The sequence below is a fragment of the Heterocephalus glaber genome, unplaced genomic scaffold (assembly GCF_053883595.1).
Source record: "Heterocephalus glaber isolate CG9 unplaced genomic scaffold, H.glaber_assembly_v1.0 deba00000331, whole genome shotgun sequence".
Classification (NCBI taxonomy): Eukaryota; Metazoa; Chordata; class Mammalia; order Rodentia; family Bathyergidae; genus Heterocephalus; species Heterocephalus glaber.
In genome coordinates, this window is record NW_028258142.1 from 58839038 (window position 1) to 58855235 (window position 16198).

At 37.9% G+C, this 16198-nt stretch overlaps 1 protein-coding gene across 1 annotated transcript in view; it reads right to left on the reverse strand.

The window, feature by feature from the left end:
* Nucleotides 1–1907: 1907 nt before the first annotated feature.
* The window catches only part of Yes1 (YES proto-oncogene 1, Src family tyrosine kinase), a 75791-nt gene continuing 61500 nt past the window's right edge, over nt 1908–16198 (reverse strand). The window contains exons 9-12 of the mRNA XM_004853180.4: nt 15526–15602; nt 14761–14914; nt 12849–12980; nt 1908–4922 (exon numbers count right to left, since the gene is read on the reverse strand). Coding sequence (XP_004853237.1) covers nt 4714–4922; nt 12849–12980; nt 14761–14914; nt 15526–15602 — 572 coding nt within the window. The 3' untranslated portion in view covers nt 1908–4713. The remainder of the gene's footprint in view (nt 4923–12848; nt 12981–14760; nt 14915–15525; nt 15603–16198) is intronic.

Genomic DNA, 16198 nt, shown 5'->3' on the forward strand with positions numbered 1-16198 from the left:
TGGGCCAGGGATTTAGCTCAGTGGTTTCGCTGCCTGCTGCACAAAGTGCAAGGATCCGAGTTCGATCTCCGGTACCAAAAAAAAAATAAAATTAAATTTAAAAGAATAAACAAACACAGACTACCATTTACATTAAGACCTCAAAAAAAGGAAATATGGAGTATGTTCACTGCCCTAAAAATCCTGTGATCCACCTAAGCATCCCTCCCTGGCAACCACTGATCTTTCTGCTGCTTTCCTTCCCCAGGAGGCCACAGCTAGACTACAGTATGTATGTAGGGTTCTGCAAGCTGAGTTCTGGAACTCAGGTCATGGCCATTTCGGTTCCCTCTGTGGTGTTTCAGGGCTTGCTGTCTCACTGCTGTTTTGGCTGACCCCAGCCCCATGCAAGCTAACTGCCACGCTGCTGTGGAGCTGCACTCCCAGCCTGCTCACCCACTAATGCGGAATACTATGAGGTCTAAGATCTACATGCACAGGGTCGCCATACTGATGTGGAAGGTGCCAATGCTCACCAAATTACGTCACAGGCATGATGCAATCCCAACTAAATCTCACCTGAAGTGTTAGAAAAATAAAGCCTATACTTCATCAAGAATTTGTCAGGACTGAGCCGGGGATGTAGCTCAGCAGTGCTGCGCATGCCTGGGAAGCACAAGGTCCTGAGTTTGATCCCTGGTACCAAAGGGGAAAAAAAACCCCGAATTTGTCAGGATATCAAGATTTAAAAAAAGCAAAAAAAAAAAAGGATTTAAAAAAAGCTAAAGGGGAACCAGCCTGTTGATTGCAATGTATTATCAAATGAAAGAAATTTTAGGGGTTATTCTGATGGCAGCAATGACAACTACGCATAATAAAAGAAGGAACTCAACTGGGCACTTGGGAATGCACTCCTACCCCTCTACTCTGAGGCCAAGGCAGGAGGATTCTGAGTATGAGGCTGTCCTGGGCAACACAGAGAATGGTAAGGTAAAGGTATGGAAAGTAAAAGTTAAAAAGGTAAGGTAAAGGTAAAGGAAAAGGGAAAGGTAAGTAAAATAACTCAAAGAAATGGGTTGGGAATGGATTAACCAGTGAACGCTGCTGGGAAGCTTTACTATACTGAAAAAAATCATGTTAGACCTTTATACTTATACTTCAAACTCAAGTGCTTTCCTTTTTTTTTTTTTTGGTACTGGGGATCAAACTCAGGACCTTGGGCTTGCAAGGCAGGCCCAGTGCCAATGAGCTAAATCCCCAGCCCTCAAATAAGTGCTTTCTAAACATGAAAAGGAATAGATTTGACAACATACAAGTGTGCAACTAAAATGTTCAAAAAAGTATGCATCAAATTCAAAGACAAGCCAGATGTGGTGCTGCATGACTGTAATCCCAGCACTCTGGGAGCCTGAGGCAGGGGGATCACTGCGAATTCGAGGCCAGCGTGGGCTACATAGCAAGTTCAAAGTCAGTCTGAACAACAGTGAGACTCTGTCTCAAACAAGCAAGCAAACGAACAAAACAAAGGGAAACAGCAAATTAGAAAACATTTTTTTTTTGGTACCAGGGATCGAACTCAGGACCTTATGCTTGCGAGGCTGGTGTGGTACCACTGAGCTAAATCCCTGGCTCCCAAAAAACATTCTTAATCGAGGAACTATTACCAGACTACAAAACTACTCGGGGGTGAGAATTTAGCTCAGAGGCGCCATGCCTGCCTGGCAAGCACAAGGTCCTGAGTTCTATTCCCAGTACCACACACACACACAAAATAAATAAATAAAAAGAAAAAGAAAAGAAAACTACTCAGTAAATGTTTAACTGAAGGCAGTGTGTGCTGCCTACGTGTTATTTCCTCTTAACAGTTTTAGATGATATGACTGTCTGTAAAAGGTGATTAACATCATTACAGTATTGAAAATCACAAATACTTTTGATTGGCCATTTAGAATTTAATATTAGATAGTTTTATTTTCATTAAACATAGTACATCACACATAGAGATATGGCTCACACATTATGCATTTTTAGAAAATTAAGTCTCTTATAGTCTAAAGCAGTCATTCTATGTCCTTCACATGGGTCCTCTATGAACAGCTTACCTCAAGTCACTGAGCTTTCTTTATATGACACATTGACTGTATTTGCTCTAATTTTTAAAAAAAGAAGTACTTATAAAAAATGTGACACTCATCTGACATGGAAAACTAATCACATGGAGTAAGTTTATTAATAATATATTAAATGTAATAAAGAGTTGACAACTCTGCTCAGAAGTTACATGTAACTAAGTTTTCCAATGGAAGAATAAATTTAGGATATATCAATTTTCTTTAAAAAGTAATGAGAAAATATATGAATAGCAACTGAAAAGATAAACAGGTACATTCAATGAGAATTTTTATTTCAATTATCCACAAAACAATATAGTACTTTATAAAAATATTAAGTTTTAGGGTGTCATTCATTAAAAAAAGTATTTCTGCTAGAAGGCTGTTTTTGCCAACTTCTACTTTTGGTAAGGGTTAAGTTCCACATTGAGACACGGAAGACGAAAGCTGTTGGAAAAAGCTTCAAATATACAAAACAGTTTATGTTTTTTGGCAATGTAAAAATACATAACAATTTAAAATGAATACACATTAAGTTAGTGTTTTATCCTGACTGTACAACTGTGATTAGAAGGAACTGCTCCAGTTAAAATCTAATGAATACCATCAATTTTCCTGATCAGAATTAGTAAATAAACATCATTTTGCTACTCCTTTGAAGATGCTTACAAAAATTACAATATCATAGTTCACATAAAGCCCCTTTAAAAACTCACATCACAGGTTGTCTATGTTAGGGGAAATAACGACGCCGCTCTTCCCAGGAAGCCCCTCTTGGTCAGGGGATTCAACACTAACAGGCTATGTAAACAGAGGACACAACCATACTTTTTAGTACCAGTCCTGTTGCCAACTTGCCCATTTTAAAATGGCTTGGATGTGAACATCTATACCATGGCACAGAATTTCTAATTTCATGATTAAATCAGATGGGTGATGGTAGCTACAAATTATATGCTGAAAATACAGGAACCTTATATAATGGTTTAATGTGTGACTATAAAACTTTTTAAAAACAGGAATACTAGACTTATTTATCAAATTCAGCTTTTCTCTGCTAGACTCTTAAGCCAGTAATGCTGCTATTCAAATTCACATCTTGGAATTTCTTTCTAGGTTAGTTGGAAAAATCAGTCTTACTTTGCATGTTTCATTTTATGCTTCAAATAGTCAAAACTGGCCTTGTTTGAATACGTATGTTATTATTCTGAGTAAGTTTTCCTCCCCAAATCAACTACATTCCTAAAGGGAAAAATAACCATGAAGTATATTTTCTAAAAGAATGAAGATTCAAACATGGTTTGAAAAGAGTTCTAAAAAGATTTTGCACAAAAGCTGTCACTGGAATTAGTGTGAAGCCTTCACTTCACTATTCTGAGGACATAACACTCATTTAGGCTGTATATTAAGAAAGATTAGTTTTACAGATATACCTTTTAACTCTTTAAGTCTCAGTAAAACAAGTGAGGAGCTCTGAGTGCCAGCAAAGCCACTTTGTCCCCTGTGACATCAACATTAAACATTCCATTCCAGCCCTCTACCTGTAAAACTTTCACATGTTCTTTTCTCATATTTCTTTTAAATACATTTTCCCTCTCTCTCAGTCTATATTTAAAACAAGCAAAGTGCATTCAAGTCCCTGATCTAGTGATTTTTCTATTTGTGGCACCCATCACCGTAAGAACACAATAGCAACATCTCACAGTACCAAGTCTATTTTTAAAGAATGGACTGCTCAAATGTTGGGTCTTACTTTTCATGCCATCTAAAGTTTAAAAGATTTCCCCTTGGATTGGATAGTACAATTTCAGTTATATACTGCCTTTAAAAAAATCAATGCAACCATATAACAGATTAACTCATTTTTCAGGTTATCTTCATTATTCTATACTGAACTACTCAGAAAATGACTTCAGTGAAAAAATTTTTTCTACTTTCCAGTTCCAAGAATCGGAGTATAAACATAGTGCATTACACTGCTGTGCTGTAACATTTAGTCAAGTTTTAAATCCTGTTTAAAAATCCTTTTTTTTTTGCTTTTGAAAAGCCTAGACCATTTCCACACAAAAGGAGGCATATGTTAAGACCGCAGATTGACTGTTTAACATAGAAAAAAAACTTTTGAGAATAATAAATCCAACAGATTTTTTTAAAAAAACTGGAATGGAATTATTTGGTCCTATGAGTTTCTTTAGATTTTACTTACGGTATAACTTTTTACCTCCCAAGTTTTATCTTTAATAATAAATGTTTCTCTTAAAATTATGAGAAATAATGTCTATTACAGAAAATAATTCTGAGTTTGGGGAAGAAAAGAAAGGAAATGATTTAAAACAGTAGCCTTGCTGCTCTTCCCTACCATTCTATCACTCACACTGTCATCAATATCTTAGCTCTACTGTCTTTGGACCCTGCAATAAGTTGAAAAATTCATCATTGGTACTTTAAAGTTTAACACTTGGAGAAAAAAAAAGTGGTTTTGTGCAACCATACCTGGAATTCCAGTTTACCATTAAAAACATGCAGAGTGAAGAAGACCTTCTTCTGATTCCTGTCCACAAGGAACTCTATACAAGTTCTTTACATTTTGGCAGATTTGTGCATATAAAATAGGCTATTTGGGTTATAAATTTTCTCCTGGCTGGTACTGTGGTTCTGTAGCAGTGAAGTAGTCTTCCAAGAAGGACTGAATATATTCAAATGTTGGTCTTTCATCAGGGTCCTTCTTCCAGCAAAGGTTCATCAATTCATGGAGTGACTCTGGGCAGCCCTGAGGGCAGGGCATTCTGTATCCCCGCTCCACCTGCTCCAGCACCTCGCGGTTCACCATACCTGACACACAAGAGTCACACATCAACCCATACATGTAGGAATAGAACAAACTGACACAGGCATATAAAGCTTACTCAGTGAAAAGCTCCTTTCAATAGAAAGACAAATTTTAAATATCAGAGTTTATCAAAAGAAACTTAGAAAATCTTCCTTTAACAAGTCAAATTTTTCATTCCACCTAATTTTTTACTTTTAACACTAACATCTTCAAAAGCCAACCCCATGTGATTAAGGAGAACCCAGGCTGTCATTCTGAGTTACTGATACTTTCTGATATTACTATTTAGCAACAACCTCGCTTGGGCTAATGAGGAATGGTGGGCAAGGGGGTTTCTGAAAGAACTTTCAAGCAGGATTCAGAGGGAAGAACTGTAGTCTTGGTTTTGCCACAAGTACTGACTGTGTAACTTTAAACTTAGTCACCTACCTGAAGCAGTCTCCTTATCTGTTACCATTTGTTGGACCTTCTTCAGGTTACACAGTTTCTTTCTTGTACTGCTCTGTAGCCCCCACCCCCAACAGCTCACCTTGTGTTGTCACAGGCCAATAAAGGTCTCTTTCCCCAAATTCTTCTTCTCTTCACTGTCTCCCCACTCCCCACCTCACCTTTCAATGCCTGTCCACAAGTCAGGCTGTCCTTCCTACCTCCTGCCATCTGGAACTGACCATTAGCAATGAGATGTCTCATACACCATGATTCCCTTAAAACAATGTAATGGCATTTATTAATTAGCTCTAGTTTTAGTTACAGTGTTTCTCAGGAATAAGTGATTCTACAAAACATTTTAAGGAAAAACTATTAAAGGAAACTGGAATTTGGGGTCTAATACTTGAAAGGAAGTTTTCTGAGATTTTCATCTAGGTAGGCAGCATCATCTTTGTAAATGAAATGCAGTATATTTTATCCACCACAGAAATACAACCAGAAATTGTTAGTGGGAAGCAGAAAAGGAGCAAGGTACTTAGCATTCAGTGAGGGCTTACTAAAATTAGAAGACGTTTTCCCCCTGCACTCTTATGCCTTTGTTCTTTTATTTTATGCTTCTTAATTATTTTAACAGACTAAGATTAATCAATCTAGATAAGCCTGAATATAACAAAAAACCTCCCAGTTACCAATAAACTTGGGTTCTGAACCCAAGGCCTGCACCTGCAACGTATATGCTCTATTACTATATTATGTACACGAACCCCTAGTTATCAATAAACTCTTCCATTCAAAACCTGACTCTCCAGAATTTTCTGATAACCACAACTACTGAATGATTTTATGCCAACAGTGAGGAAAGTAAACTACGGCCAGAATGCCTCCTGGCAGGAGTACTCTCTATCTTCAGGAAGAGAACCATTTCCTGCCAGGGAGCTTCCGAGTGAGACACAACTCCCTGAGCACACAGGAAGTTGGATGTCTCCCACACTGCTCAGAAAAAAAGGAGACAGGAACAGGCTAATTCAAAGATTGTCAACTCTTAAAATCAAGCAGTAAATATTTAGCACCCTGTTAATAAATTTAAATATGTCATACTTGATTGCATTTGCCCAGGTGTGGTACTGTCCCAAACTAAGACTAGCAAAGAGACACTGTGGGGCTGGGGATTTAGCTCAGGGGCACTACATGTGGTTCACAAGAGCAAGGTCCTGAGTTCAATCATCTGTACCTGGAAAAAAAAAGATGCACTGTGGCTTTGCAAAGGACAGTCCGGTGAGAGAAGAGCCTGCAGCAGATACGTCTGGACAACACGTGAACCAGAGGCAGACAGTGATGCTTATATAGCATCTTCCTCTTCTTTAAAGACTGGCACCCATGAGATCGTGGGTTTGACCTGTGGCACAGCCAAATACATGACTTCCAATTTACAAATCATTTATATTTTGATTCTCATCTGGACAGTTAAGTTATCCTAATCATATTTATTTTTGTATTGTATATTTGCAGCTATGGAGTTAGTTGCATATTCATTTTGGGCCTTTAGATTTCCCTATTTAATTGGCCATTTTATTGTTAAGAAATGTACTTTTGTCTCTAATAACTGCTACACAGGTTTTGTTTTGGTTAGCATTTGCATAGTTTATTTTTTTGCAACCTTAAATTATAATCATTTTGTAAACCCTGTCCTTAACGTATGTCTCATAAACAGTGTTACAGCACTTATGTATTTAAAATCTAGCCTTATCTCTATCTTTTAATTGGTATATTTACTGAACTTATTACATACTATCATGGATGTAAGTGGGTTTAACCCTACCAATATATTACTGTACTTATTTACTATTTGTCCCACATAGTTTTTTCTTTTTATTTTGATCAGGCAAGTATTTTTCATTAATCTATTTATTTTCCCACACTTTACCACTGAGCTACCACCTCGTTCCTCTCCTAGCTTTTTATTTTACTTTCTTTTATCACTTCAGTGGTTGTCCCTTGAGATACAGTACAATATTCTTCTTTGGTTATACTTTAAATGAGTACTTTTATGCTTTCCAAACAATGAAAGAAACTTAGAACAGCTTACCTGTTACTCCTTTACCTCCCTGTCCTTTGTATTACTGTCATAGAATTTACTTTTTTTTTTTCCTTTGGTACCAGGGATTGAACTCAGGACCCTGTGCTTGTGAGGCAGGCACGGTGCCACTGAGCTAAATCCCTGGCCCATCTAATTCGTTCTTATTTCATGTTTTACACCTCTAAAATTTCCATTTGCTTCTTTGTTATAAATCCCAAATCTGTTGAAATTCTCCAGTTTTTTCATCATGTTGTCAATGTTTTCCCATTTTAAATTAAAAAATAACATTATTGAGGTATAATTCATATAACTATATAATTCCCCATTTAAAGTACATAATTTGATGGTTTTTAATACATTCAGTTACATAACCATCACAAGTCAACTTTAAAACATTTTTATCAACCCCCCCAAAAAACCTGTATCTATTATCAATCATCCCCATTTCACTCTAATCTTTCCTACTAGACAACCACTAGTCTGCTTTTTGTCTCTGGGGATTTCCCCTTTTTGCCACTGCATATAAATGGAATTCTACGTGTGTGTGCATGCATGCATCCATCTTCTTTCAGCTGACACAGCGTTTTCCAAACCATCTTCCTTTTTATTTTTTTATTCATTAAGTTTATTGGTACATTTTAGGTATACAGTACAGTTACATTCATCATTGGGATCTTGTACCTTTGTATAATAGATCTTGGTTCTTATTTTTTCCCCATTCCTCTGCCCTCCCTTCACCCTCTCCTCCCCTTCCCTATTTACAAAGACTTTACTTCCATTTTTTTTCCTTTTCTTGTATTTTTTCTTTTCCTTCCCCTACCCCTCCTGCTTTGCCTAGTCCTTTAGACCTTTTCCTCCTTTTCACAATATCAATTATACATTTTGATCCTTATTTACACTTTTAGTTTCTCACACCAGAGAAACTATTCGGTATTTACATGTGTGTCCTATTTATTTCACTTAAGAGTATGGCCTCGATATGCATCCATTTAGCTATAAATGTCTCTAGTTTCTCATTCTTTATGGCTGAGTAGTACTCCATTTTATTAAAAAACCACATCTTCTTTATCCAATCTCCAGTTGATAGGCATTTGGGGTGTTTGCAAGTTTTAGCGATTACAAACTGTGCCTCTATAAACATGGGTGAGCATATATCACTCTGGTATGATTCTTTTAATTCTTTTGGGAAGATACCCAGCAGAGGAATAGCTGGGTCAAATGGGACTTCTAATCCTAGTTCTTTGAGGTGTCTCCATATTGATTTCCACAGTAGTTGCACCAGTCTGCACTCCCACCAACAATGGAGAAGGGTTCCTTTCTCCCCATACCCCCACCAGCATTTGTTATTGGTTGATTTCTTGATAGCAGCCATTCTTTGTGGGGTGAGGTGGAATCTCAGTGTTATTTTCACCTGCATCTCTCGAATGACCAGTGATGTTGAACATTTTTTCATGTTTATTTGCTGCTTTACTTTTTTTTCTGTTTTCTTTTTTGCTGCTTTACTTCTTTGAGAAACGTCTGTTCATTTCAGATGCCCATTTTTGAATTGGGTCTTTACATTTGGGGGTCTCATTTTTTTGAGTTCTTTATATATTCTACATAGTAGACCTTTGTCTGAAGAACATCAGGTAAAAAATTTTCCCACAGTGTAGGTTGTCTCTTAGCTCTGCTGGTGGTTTCTCTTGCAGTGCAGAAGTTTTTTAATAACATGAGATGCCAATTGTTGATTCTTGGTGCTAGTTCCCGTGCTACTGAGGATCTGTTCATAAAGTTTTTTCCTATGCCAATGTCTTCAAGGTTCTACCTAACTTATCTTCCAGCAGCAAGTTTAGTGTTTCTGTTCTAATATTTAGATCTTTAATCCACTTCGATCTTACTTTAGTGCATGGTGACAGATAGAGGTCTAGTTTTAATCTTTGGCAAGTTGAAATCCAGTTTTTCCAACACCGTTTATTAAATAGTGAAGATGGTTGGCTCCTTTGTCAAAGATGAGGTACCTGAGTATGTCTGGAGTTGTTTCTGTATCTTCTAGTCTATTCCACTGATCCTCGGGTCTGTTTCTTTGCCAGTACAATGCTGGTTTTATCACAGTGGTTTTGTAGTATAATTTCAAGTTGGGGATTGTGATAACCCCTGCCATGTCTCTGTTGCCTAGAATTGCTTTTGCTATTCTAGATCTCTTCTGGTTCCAAATGAATTTTTGGATTGTTTTCTCTAGATCTGTGAAATATACTGTTGGGATTTCAATCAGGATTGCATTGAATCTGTATAGCAGCTCTGGAAGTATGACCATTTTCACTGTATTGGTTCTTCCTACCCAAGAACAAGAGATGTCTTTCCATTTTCTTATATCTTCTTAGATCTCTTTTTTCAGAGTGTTATCGTTCTCAATGTAGAGGTCTTTTGCTTCCTTCATTAGACTGATTCCTAAATATTTCATTTTTTTGGATGCTACTTTGAAAGGGATTTTTTTCCCTAATTTCTCTCTCAGTAAGACTGTTATTTGTATACAAGAAGGCTACTGATTTTTGAGTGTTTACCTTGTATCTGCTACTCTACTGTATCTGTCAATTAAGTCTAGAAGTATTTTGGCAGTTTTCTGGGTCTTCAATGTAGAGTACTGTATCATCAGCAAATAATGACAGTTTAACTTCTTCCTTTCCTATCTTTGCTCCTTTTATTTCTTTCTCTTGTCTAATTGCTGTGGCTAATTTTTCCAAAATTATATTGAACAGGAATGGTGATAGTGGACATCCTTGTCTTGTTCCTGATTTTAGTGTGGTTTTCAGTTTTCGACCATTTAGTATTATGTTGGCTGTTGATTTTTCATAGACTGCCTTTATCAAGTTGAGATAAAGATCCTCTATTCCAATTTTCTGCAGGATTCATCATGAATGGGTGTTGAATTTTATCGCATGCTTTTTCTGCATCTACTGATGTGATCATATGGCTTTTGTCCTTGACTGTGTTAATATGATGTAGTACATTTATCGATTTATTTTTGTTGAACCATCCTTACATCCCTGGGATAAATCCGACTTGGTCAGGGTGTATTATCTTTTTATTTTTGGTACTGGGGATCGAACTCGAGTCCTTGCGCTTGCACAGCAGGCGGCGAAACCACTGAGTTAAGTCCCCGGCCCTGATCTTTTTGATGAATACCCTCTGTATTGTTTGCCTGTATGTTATTGAGGATTTTTGTATCTATGTTCATTACGGAGATTGGCCTGTAGTTCTCTTTTTGGTTGGGTCTTTCCCTGGTTTTGGAATCAAATAACACTTGCTTCCAGGAATGAATTTGGAAGTATTGCTTCCCTTTCAACTTCCATTTTAAGTATTGCTAATTTGAAAGCTTTTGGTAACTTCAAGATCAGGATTATCTCTGGGCCTGTTCCTATTGATCTTAAATTCCTGATAACCAGTAGTTTCTTCTTTTTCTTCCATGTCTATTAACTTTCTTTTATGCTGGACATTTTGAGTTATACACTGTGAATTATCTACATCATTACCTTTTTCTAAAAGACGTTAGGTTTTACTCACCAGTAAATTTACTGGCCAATTATTACCTGGGTCCTATTTGTCAAGGCCTGGCTTTGGGTTTGTTTACCTCTGCCCTTTCCCCTAGAGCGAGCATTTCCACCGACACCTGTCTACTTGAGCTGGCAGCCACTCCCCAGCATGTCACAGCCTCTGAGCTCTGCAAGGCTCTCCAGAAGCCTAGAGGCTGTTTCCTGTTAGGGGTCTGAAGCCTGTCCTTGTGTATGTGCAGCTTCAAGAGAAGATCGAGGACCCGTGGGGAACTCTGAGGAAGAATTTTAGTCTTTCACTGTCACTCCTTCCTTTCGAGGACCCTGCCTTCCATAACCTGGGCACTTGGTCTGTCTCCTCTGCTCAGTAAGACTGACGCTGCCTGTTGGGCTTTCTTCCCCGTGCTCTTTTAGAACAGCCTTCAGGGAGAAAGGTGGAGTAAACAGAGGGCTCACTTTATGTGCTTACCCTTCTAAGGACTGTGGCCTTCACTGGTTGTTGTACAACAGCTGTGTTACATATTTTGTCTAACTTTTGTAGTTATTTGTAGTGAGGTTGTAAGATGGGTATTAGCCCCGTCATCATGGCCCCAACTAAAAGTTCCTCTTGGCTATAAGTCCAAAGTAAAACTACATCATACGGTTATATTGCTGTCTCCAGTTATGTATGTAGGTATAATGTAGGTACAGCTAGATTTTATCTATTGTTGTGATTTTGCCAGACAAATGAGAAAAGACAGAAAAGCAAAGGACAAATGTAAATAAACACAAAGGTCTGATTGTACTACTTCACCATGAGATTTAAGGAGTGATTTCATGAAGAGGGTGGAGGCAAAGGTAGTAGAATCAAGGGATTAAAGATCCAGAGTGTGTAAAGAAAATGCTAGGGTTTGAGTAGAAAAACTGGAGAGACATGAGGCAGTGGTCAGAGAGTGGATGTGTAGAACAACAATTATGAGCAGTGCAGTTATTGGCAATGTGTTTTTGTTTTTGTTTTTTTTGGTACCGGGGATCGAACTCGGGTCCTTGTGCTTGTGAGGCAAGCGGCGGATCAATGTGAAGGTTTAAGGCATGAGTGATGACAAGATCACAGATGAGAAAGGTTCCGGAAACAAGAGCCCCAAGAATCACTGACAGGTAAAGGTGAAGTAAGATGATCCTGAATTAGACAGGAGTGGAGTCTGACTGGGAAGGGCAAGGGGGAGTCACTAAGAGAGCAGAACTTGGACAGTGAGTATTAGCATTAACAGGAATGAGGGGAAGTGCATGGTAACACGGTGGCATTAGAGCTACAACTGGAGGTGTTAGGAGGATATGCTAGAAAATGTGCAAAAACCTAAGGTTTGCATAGCAGTTTTTCACGAAGACTGGATTTCATATGCTTTCAGTCTCCTCAACCAGCATCAGACTAAAATACTCAATTCTAGCTCAATTTCATTGCCCTAGAAGCAAGTAGGCAAGCTATTTATTTTTTAGGAAGGACACATTTTTTCCCCTCAGTAATTATATAAATTTCCTCTTAAATAGTCCATTGAGGAAAAGAGGGCAAATACATGTGTATTTACAAAAATATACCAGTCATACTTGTAGAAAGGAACAATCACTGTACAGGGGGATGGGGGCAGCATATACTTCTGATCTGAGAGAAGAGAACAGATAAAAGATCTGTTAGGAAAAGGTCCTAAAGGAGAAGGCAGAGAGGAATACCAAGCAAGCCTTCTGTGCTTGCCCCACCCCAAGGACTGGGCTCTTACTCAGCGTTTTCCATCCCATTCCAAAATAAGGAGCAGGCATGGGGAGAGAAGAAAGCCCCCACCATACATACACTGCTGTTCCTAGTACACTCCCACTGGGCACCGACAGGACCACCAAGAGCTAATGCCAAGCTGGCTTACCTGGATATGGCACTCTCCCCTTTGTGACAAGTTCTGTCTGTAGAATTCCAAATGACCATACATCAGACTTTATTGTAAATCGACCATAAAGTGCAGCCTCAGGAGCTGTCCATTTGATTGGAAATTTTGCACCTAAGACAATATTGGCAATCTTAAATTGATTGTTTTTTAAAAAATCTATTTGTGCAAATATGAGCAGGGCTAATCTTTTGTCAATGTCCTTACTGTATGCATCACTGGTGTCCAACTTTTCAAACATGCAAAGTATATGGGCAAAATTTTTAATTTTTAAAATTTATATTAAAACAAATCAATTTCTTCCTTGTAAGATATTCAGTGATATAAAAAAGAGGCAGGTGTGGGAATTCACACATGTAATCCCAGCCTTTGGAGGCTGAGGCAGGAGGATTGCTGGGAGTCCAAGGCCAACCTGGGCTACACTGTGAGTTCAAGGCCAGCCTGACCAGGGAGACCTTGTCTCAAAAAAACCCCAAAATAAAACAAAACAACAATAAAACAAAGAAAGTTGGTAGTGCAAACAAAATCATTCAAGAAAACAGAGGTAGGAATTTTGGTATGGTAGTACATGTTTGTAGTTACTTAGAAGGCTGAGGTAGAAGGATCACAAATTCAAGGCTGGTCTGGGCTTAGGCTCTGTCTCTAATTTGTTTCTAAAAAAGGGATGGGGATGTAGCTCAGCAGTAGAGCACTTGTCTAGCATGTGTGAAGCCCTGGATGCCATCTCAGTACCACAAAATAAAATTTTAAAAAAGGAAGGATGGGTAGATGGAAGGAAAGAAGAAAAGGAGAGAAGGAAGGAGGGAGGGAAGGACAGAGGGAGGGATATGACACTCTAAGCCAAAAATATGGCTTATAAAATATGGACAACAAAATCTGTAACTTGTAGCTGTGAGCTGATGAGGATATATTCTGTTGGGGTCTAATGGCCACCGGTTTTCAACCATATTCTTTTTTCTTTATTATGATATCTCTGGATATTTTTACTGTGTTATCAATTGGAAAAGCCCCTGTTAATTTATTCAAATATTTAGTGTATGCCTGTTATGAATAGGCAATATTCTAATCATTACAAGCACATAAAAACATGGCTTTCATGAAGTTTATATGCTCATGATAGTAAGGTTATAAGTGCTTTATATATTTGAAGTTATCTACAAGTATATGTAAGTATAATGTGGTACAAAGCAGAGTGTATTAGATATTTCAACAAACAGAAGATAATTTTCACTGGCACAATCACAAAAGATTTCATTGAAAGAGTGGCAGCTAAACTAAGCCTTAAATGAATGGTTAGGATTTTACAAGTAAAGATTACAGAAGAATAAGAAGATATTTCAACTAGACATAACTGCATGAAAGTAGAGAGATTAAAAAGGTGTGGTTAAATCAGGATTTCTCAACTTGGCAATACTGACCATTTTGGGCCTGGTAATTCTTTGTGGTGGTGGGGTCTAGCCTGCCATTGTAGGACATTTAGCAGTATCCCTGGCCTCAACCCAGTCAGTGCCAGCAGTAGCCCCTGCTTTGTGACATTCAAAAATGTCTCTAGATACTGTCAGATGTGTCCTGGGAGTAAGGAAAGTCACTGTCCTTACTGAGAGCCTCTAAGGCAACAGTTCAAGAACTGATCGAGTATAAAGAGACTATATTACTTGCTATAATTTCTCATTCAAAGAATATCTGGTCAACTTCTTCCTCATAGGAAATATCTAAGAAAGTCACAGTAATATATATTCTATATAGTTTTATGAATAAAATCAGTGTTCTATGACTCCTTTGAGAGGAACCAGAACTATTCTTACTGTATAAAAACCTGTATTTTCAAAAGCATGTTAAGTAAGAAAAAACACAGGACATTAGGTTATGAGCATTTATATAAAAGTAATTTTACCTTGTCTTGCAGTGTATTCATTGTCTTCAATTAATCTTGCTAAACCAAAATCTGCTATTTTGCACACAAGATTTTCTCCTACAAGAATATTAGCAGCCCGAAGATCTCGGTGGATGTAGTTCATTCTTTCAATATATGCCATACCATCAGCAATCTTGGCAAGGAACACAACATGTTAGGAAGGAAGCAGGGAGAAGCTATCAGGTCTTTTTCTCAAAAGTAGATGACAGCAACAAGCACAGTCTAGGAGATGACACTAATACTACAGCACACTACATTCAACCTACAAAAATCTGACACACCTCTAGCACTGCACACAAAAAACTCCTGACTCATATTCCAAGGGTTAAGCTTTTCAGCCTACCCGTATATCCAGTTACTGTTGGCAATGTAATGTCACGTCCTAATGTCTTCTTGTTTCTGTGACAGAGGTAAGTCACAGGGTTATTTTGAACCTCTGGGCACAAGCCCGTCAAGGCCCCAATCAGAAACAATCTAAAATGACCTGGTGACAAGAGTACCGGCCACTATAGCTTACAGGGACAACTAGGTGTTCTACAAACTGGTTCCAATATTGGTTCTGCTACCAACAAGTTATGTGAATTCTAGGTATTTCTGATCTTCAGATGCTACATGATCTGTAATATTAGGAGTTCACACTGGATTACTTCCAATGTTCCTTCCTGTCCTATTCTGTTAAGATAACTCTACATTTTAAATGTATACTTTCAATTCAAATTGACTGATACATGTATATGCAAGTACCTGAGCAGCCATATCGACCAGCTGTGGAAGCTTCAAATACTTTCCATCTCCTTCCTTAAGGAAATCTAATAAGCTCCCTATAAGAGACAAGATATTCAGAAAAAGTAAGAAAATCTTGTATTAAGATTAAAATAAATACTCCTCCAATCTCAAAACAAATCACCCTACCACAATACAAAATCTTTCACCTTTTGATTTTTAAATTTATTTTTGTTCTGGAATTTCTGAATAATCATCTTAATATTCTACAATAGATCCTTAAACTAAAAATCTGGAAACTTTTCTTGACAGCATACAAAGAAGGTGAAAATGTAGTCTTTCCCTTTCCTAAGAGAACTGAGTCATTCAGATTGGAGTCATTCTTTCCTTGCTTTGATCAAGATTCTAATTTTGATTTGCAAAGTAGTATTAGACACTTACATATCTTGAAGTCTATATGAATCACGAACTCAGACAACTCAGAGTATCCTGGGCTGGCTACAATTAACTATAAGCAGCTAAGTGAGCTGCAGTGGGAGTGCCGGCCTGACCAAGAGCTCTCAATTTTAGCAGAAGATACCATGGAGCAGAAAAGTACTGTTGAAGGGCCGGGGATTTAGCTCAGTGGCACCACGCCTGCCTCACAAGCACAAGGTCCTGAGTTCAATCTCCCATACAAAAAAAAAAGTACTGT